At 35.2% G+C, this 6,778-nt stretch overlaps 1 protein-coding gene across 1 annotated transcript; it reads right to left on the bottom strand.

Moving 5' to 3' along the window:
- Positions 1–737: 737 nt before the first annotated feature.
- LOC131593191 (putative FBD-associated F-box protein At5g44940) lies at positions 738–3,409 on the bottom strand. Its single transcript, XM_058865471.1, has 2 exons — positions 2,590–3,409; positions 738–2,453 (listed from the first exon to the last, which is right to left on the bottom strand). Exons 1-2 carry the CDS (start codon positions 3,397–3,399, stop codon positions 1,998–2,000), a joined length of 1,266 nt encoding a protein of 421 aa, XP_058721454.1. The 5' UTR covers positions 3,400–3,409; the 3' UTR covers positions 738–1,997.
- Between the last annotated feature and the right edge of the window lie 3,369 nt (positions 3,410–6,778).

The raw sequence follows: 6,778 nt of genomic DNA, 5'->3' as shown, positions 1-6,778 counted from the left end.
AGCTCTAGTTTCCCCTATATTTCTTCAGACTAAGCTTTGGATTTATCAGCTTCTTGTTTCAGATCCTAAACCTTACTTCTCATCACTTCTTCTTCATACTAAGCTCTAGTCATTGATATTTTTTAAGAACCTTTATCACTTGTTTATCGTAGTTGAAATCTGAAGCATGGTATATATCCATCACTCTTATTCTGTTTTATTCTTTTGATTTAATTTTTTATAATGCTTGCAAATGCAACCAACGACTTTCATTCGTCGAACAAACTTGGACATTGCTATGGAAGAGTGGACAAATCATATAATAAAATGTGTTTTTTTTATGAAATTTGAACAACACACCAAAAAAAGAAAAAATGAAACTTGCTGCAATAAGAGTGTGTGAGGCACAATGTGCGTTACAAACAGGTAAACACAATAACACACTTGTGGCCTCACCCTCGTGTACCCATAGCAGAGGTTCTGTCCTCATTTAGTTTACTTAATTTTTTCCTGCAACTAGAAGTAATGACACCATACTCAAGATTACATATAAGAAATTATACCTTTTTTGGTTGGTAGCAAGGTTACTACTATCTATTCGAAAAGCTTGCTCTGAAGTTATTTCACAATATCAGTCGCTTGAAGAATCACACGCATATTATGCGAATACCTCGGTATAATGATAAGATTTTCCCCAGCTTTCTGCAAAAAAGTGAGCATGAAAAAAGAATCAATGTGTTTATTACAAAACACTACCTTGTCCCTTACATTCCAAATTTTACACACACAAATTGGATGAGATGGTCTCTGCTATCAATTGAGAAGAGCCAGTGGCTTGAACATAACTCATTCTGCGATGTATAACTGATAGACCTTTGTTTTACCGACATACATCATAGTAGCATATGCATTTTTGTTCTCCAATATAAAGCATAGTTCCTCAAAAGAGATACATATACTCAGTGATGATGATAGACAGATAAATCTATTCGCAAACAGAGTAAAAGTAATGAATTCGATCATAGATTACCAACCGTGAGGAAACTGTAAAGAACTCAATTAGAAGTATTGGAATGAAAAGTACTGTTGTTTTGAATGTATAGATGTTGCTTTCAGTTATAGATATCAATAATAGATGTTCCATTCATAATGAAGTTATTCACCGAAAATTGAACGACTTTGTAGCAGTTGAAGCGTTAACCTTTAATTCTAACGGAAAAAAACTACATTAAGTAACAAATGAATTTTGAACACTCCTCGTGCTAAAAGCCAATGCATACAAGTGATTCAAGAGTTCAGTAATCAAATGCTGACATATAGAACCGATGATATGCAGATTTCAAGTTTGCATTCAACAACACAGAGCCGTCCACACCTATAACAGAGTGATCCATACAACACACAAAATCATCCAAGCTTAACCTAAAATTCACAAACAGCATCTTTTATCCCTTATCAATTTCATTCTACCAGACAATTGATTAGTCATTAACTATCCCTACCCTCCCTCCTCTCATCAAATTATTCTGACTTGCCCCAACCCAAGACTCAAAATTGAGTAAGTAACATTATCTGACAAAAAAAACTTGAAAAACTTTACAAACCACCAATTTCAAAAACATATTAATTTTTGTAATCTGACAAATTATGTTATACTTCATCTTACCTAAACACCAAGAAACAGTTCATGGCTTACATTAAAAATAAAATTTAATAGGTACATTAAATATTCATACACCAAAACACACCTCTAACCCAAGCAAAAAATCAAACATTTCAAATTTCTAGCAATCAACTAACAATCAAAATGCACCATAGTTATAGATTTCTCCAGTATTCGTAGGATCAACAACCGTACTACACCAAACAATAAAATAAACAAAAGGTAGAACTTTGATTACATGGATTCATCTCTCTCTTTACACTAAGAGAAAGTATATGATATTACTCCCGAAAATTTCTTCATGAAAAACCACTACACATTCTTCCAAAAGAAAACCACGACATAATTATCATCATCAACCAAATAAAAGTTTACATGTTGGAGATCTCCTTGTGCATGAAGATAACTTCATAAACATTTGGTTTGTTTTAAGGCGGGTACTTTTGACTCTCACAGTCTCTAGTACTTTTGAATGTTGCATAATATATTTTACAAATTGAAACTCACAATTGTTGATGTTTTTTGTGTCTGTGGAACATTTAATGCTAAGTGTTTTTAGCTGTGAGGAGAGACATTCTGGAGCAACGGTGGGATTGGGTGGAACAACCTTCGAACATTCAGAACAAATATATGTTGCACCCCTTATATTCATAAAATTTAACTTAATGTTAAAATGTTGAAGATTGGGAAAATGTGGGAGTATTTCTATCAACGACCTGCACTCCCTCTTTAGTAAGCTAATCAAAAAAGTAAGTTCCATGTGAGTCAAATTGTGAAACATGGGAAGTGGTTTCCAAGTCATGCCCCATATCTGCGTGAGTTGCACACAATCGAACGTTAGAAATGTATACTCTATTTGATAGATTATGAGCATATAGATTAAAAAATTAATTAATTAATGTATATTCAATGCAAATAGTGAATATTCAGTAGGATAACATTCATACCTGTTCTATATGCAAAATTCTCGTCTTACAAACCAAAGACATCGGAATATCCGTATTATAACAAATCTTTACTTTGACCAAATTAGGTAAAGCATTCAAGTTTTCCATGGGATCTATTGATTTCTGGAAGGTACGTGATTTTGCATTCAAATCTTCTAAAATAGGGCAGCCATATAGAAACTTTGCAAAATATTTAGGAGATGTCAAATCAACGTTATTCAAATGAAGAGTTTTGAGACAAGGAAAATTCACTTGGTCAAAATCCCACAATTTTACGTTTTCCAATCTAAGAACCTGAAGTGTCTTACAACTGAGAATGCAAGGAGGTAATTTGATACAACGCGGTTTACCAGACAAGTCGAAGTTAAGATTCTTGACTCCTCGTTGCACCACAAATTTAAAAATTCTATTCAATTCTCTTGGTTTGAAGCGAGAATAGAAGCATAATTTCAAGGTAAACGATTGGATCGAAGTCTTTTTGTCTCGCAAAGAGAACATGGTTGAATAAACAAACTTGTGAAATGTCTCAAAGTCATTGAATTCTTTGTCATCGAAGTTAAGAATAAGGACAGAGAGCCATACCGGTTTCCATCTCTTTGAGAGAATCATTGTGGTTGCAGCGGCTTTGGTTTGAAGGAAGGAGAGAATGTGGCAGAGAATTGACTCGGGCAAGTCGCTAATTCTATCCTCCGTCGGAATTGAACGGCAAGAAGACATGATCTGTAATTGTGAACAGCCAGAAGACATGATTTGGAATTGTAAATTAGGGTTTTCGGTTGGAATTAGGGTTTGGACTGCGACTTGTTTCATTAGCTTCGCGTTTTTTCTATAACCGGAAGTTGTTGCTTTTTTATATATACTTATACCAACAATCAATTGTATTACTAATTTACACTTATATTTTTATTTTTATTTTATGACATTTTTTCATACTGACCATGATAATTAATTTTATTACATTTTTTTATTTATATAAATTATTTAAAAGTTATTTTTCCCAATCTTATTTAAAACATTTTTCTTATATAATTTTTTTCTTACAAACCTCGAAGCAAAGACAATAAAAGATCAAAAGATAAAATGACACTTGATTCTATTAATATTTTATTTCATTTTAAGTGTTCCGGATTGTCTGTAAAATTCCAAAGATAAATCTGTAGCGAAGCATTCGATGCAGAACACGTAAATCACCTCTTTTCATTGAAGATACAATTCTTCATGTGAATGACATGCTAACCACCTAAATTGATATAAAGGATGACCTCAAGCCACGTTTTACATGCATTTAGTTGTCAACCGTTTCTCATATTTAAAGAGAAAGTGTGTTCAAATCCTCTCGCATTCGAACACAATTTTTAACTTTGCATGTTAACTCCTTACTCCATCGCGTCAGAGACTTATAGCAACCACAACAAGCTATGCATTCTCATTTTTCGATCCACTTAGTTCTACCATAGAACATTGACTCTGTACGTGGGAATCGACTTCTAATTTCTACAATTTTCGACCACTAAATCTCTCTTGATTCATTCGAATATCCTTTGTTAGAAATCAATATCTCCCTCAATCAAAGTACAAATTTCCACTTCCTTTTCGCTTTTATCAAAATTCAAACTCTTCCCCTTCAGATTCTTCATTAGATCACCTATTTCAATAACAATTTTCTACAAAATTTTCAGAACTGTTAGAAACTTTTCTACATAACTTTTATATTTAATAGAAAGTTTCTTGACAGAGTGTTACCCTAGGATTTCGACTTACTAAATAAATGGGCAACTAAGGCCCAAAATTGGCAATTGGGCCTCAATTTGGTAAAAAAGGCCCTAAATTGGTAATTGGGCCTCAAGTTAATATCTACACTACCAGTTGGGTCGAAGCGATTCGACCAAATAACGTTTAGTAGTCGAAGCTGTTCGACTAGGAAGATCGTCTGAGGTTTTAGCGTTCGACCAGCCCAAAAAGGATGCGAAGACTTAAGGATTTTTGGCTGCAGAAACTGAAATGGAAGTCGAGAGGCAGTAGAAGTTAAGGAGCAGTTCCAGGTAGTTTTCTGGCAGTTCTCACAAGACGCGTGGAAGTCTCACAATTGAAGATCTTGCATGTCGAAGACACGTGTTGACTGATAATCAGTCGACCGTTAGTAGTAGTTATTTTTATTTTCTATTTAAGCAAGTTTTATAGGAATAGTTAGATGTCCGCATTTTCTACATAAACACAAGTAAACTCAAATCTCTGCGCAATGAGTAACGAGTGCAACTTTGGAATGTACGTATGCGTACCAGTTTAATTAATGCAATCATTTTACATTACATTTTATCTTTCAGTGCATATTTACTGCCTTTTTATTGCTTTGATTTACTTTAAAGCCTTTAATTTCAGTGCTTACTTTTACGTTAAAGTCACTATTTACATTTAATACAAATCATATACACATAATATAACAAAATAAAGCAATCAGTCCTGGAGTATTCTAGTTGACTCCGCAAAGTAACCTTTAAAAAGGAAACTAGCGCTTGTTTACCAGTTTTCTGGGTAAACATATTGGCACGCCCAGTGGGACCCGTCGATTGTTCTTTATTTTTCTTTAGTTATGAATGATATTAAGAAGTGGTCGGAAATTAACTAACATGGCTGAAGTTAATACAAATAATTCTGATCTTTCTGGAAATCAAGGAGGTGTTCTGACCGGAGGAACACCACAAAATGCCACAGATTCGTCCCCAGTTGGAGCAACAAATAATGGTGGATCGACGGCAGCAACATTGGTATCATCACCAACTAATGTACGGTCACCGTTTAATCCATTACGACCGCCGTTTCACGGAATGCTACCGCCACCAGGGTTTAATCCTCAGTTTGGAATGCCCACGTCTATGATGCAAGGTTTGCACACAAATCCTTTATTATATTCTGACAGCATGATGGCTACAAGCACATCAAGTCTGAGGGGTAGACCCGTAAGTATGGGATATAATCACCAGACTTTACCATCTTTGAGTACTACGTCAATGTTGTCAATTCGGCAACAAATGGACGAAAGTAATCATGAAATGGTGAATTCCCTTACTCAACAGATGGGAACTGTTTTCACTCCCATGATAAATAACACGAATCAAAGTTATGAAATATTGGCTGGACAGATGGCCAGAATTGCAGATTTCTTTGGAGCGCCTCCACAACCAAACCTTTCGACCGCTCAAGGGTCGAACACGAGGGGGGCCGAACCTTTAGGACAAGGAGATCAAATTGAGCAGGAGATACCTAGAATAGTACAAAGGCATCAAGATGCTGACCATGTTCTTAGGAACATCCAGCAAGATGTCAATGTTGGACACAATAATATCTCTAATGTAGTCGAACAAATTTTAGTCCAAAATGGGATAAATGTAGGTCTGCATAGACCAAATTTCGTTTCCCCGTTGTCGGAATATATAAGGCAAACAGAATTGCCCAGGGGTTGGAAAGTTCCAAAATTCACCAAATTTGCCGGTGAGATTGGCGAGTCGACAGTTGAACATATTGCTAGGTTCCAGACAGAGGCTGGAGAAATAGCAAACAATGAAAATCTAAAGATGAAGTATTTTCCAAGTTCTTTAACGAAAAATGCATTTACTTGGTTCACGACATTAGCTCCCCAATCTTTGTTCTCATGGAACCAATTGGAACGATTGTTCCATGAACAATTTTATATGGGACAGTCGAAAATTAGTTTGAAAGAATTAGCTGGAGTTAGGCGAAAGGGTACAGAACCAGTCGATGATTATCTAAACCGTTTTAGGTTACTAAAAGCTAGATGTTTTACACAAATTCCTGAACATGAGTTAGTCGAAATGGCTGCAGGCGGGTTAGATTATTCTATCAGGAAGAAGTTACATACCCAACATTTGAGAGATATGGCGCAACTGGCAGACAGAGTACGCCAGGTCGAAAGGCTAAAGGCTGAAAAGGCTAGGGCTAGTAAGTATCATAAGAAAGAGAAAATAGCTTATGTTACTACAGGTGAGTTCGACTCTAATAGCGACAATGAATACGAAGAGGGAGAGGTTAACGTGGCTGAATTAAAGCCAGGACCACCATATATTTGTAAATTGCTTAAACCTTCAAAAGATAAAAATCTGGTTGAAAGTAAAAATGAGAAATTCTCTAGTAAAACGTATTCATTTGATATAACGAAATGTGATGAAATATT

Source organism: Vicia villosa, linkage group LG3 (assembly GCF_029867415.1).
Source record: "Vicia villosa cultivar HV-30 ecotype Madison, WI linkage group LG3, Vvil1.0, whole genome shotgun sequence".
Taxonomy (NCBI): Eukaryota; Viridiplantae; Streptophyta; class Magnoliopsida; order Fabales; family Fabaceae; genus Vicia; species Vicia villosa.
This window is presented reverse-complemented; position numbering and strand designations above follow the sequence as displayed.

Bases quoted from the DNA above. Each gene is read 5' to 3' on its own strand.
- LOC131593191 (XM_058865471.1), bottom strand. From the start codon at position 3,399: ATGAAACAAGTCGCAGTCCAAACCCTAATTCCAACCGAAAACCCTAAT. The intron at 2,454-2,589 runs GTATGAATGTTA...CAACTCACGCAG, and splicing joins GAATTTTGCATATAGAACAG to ATATGGGGCATGACTTGGAA.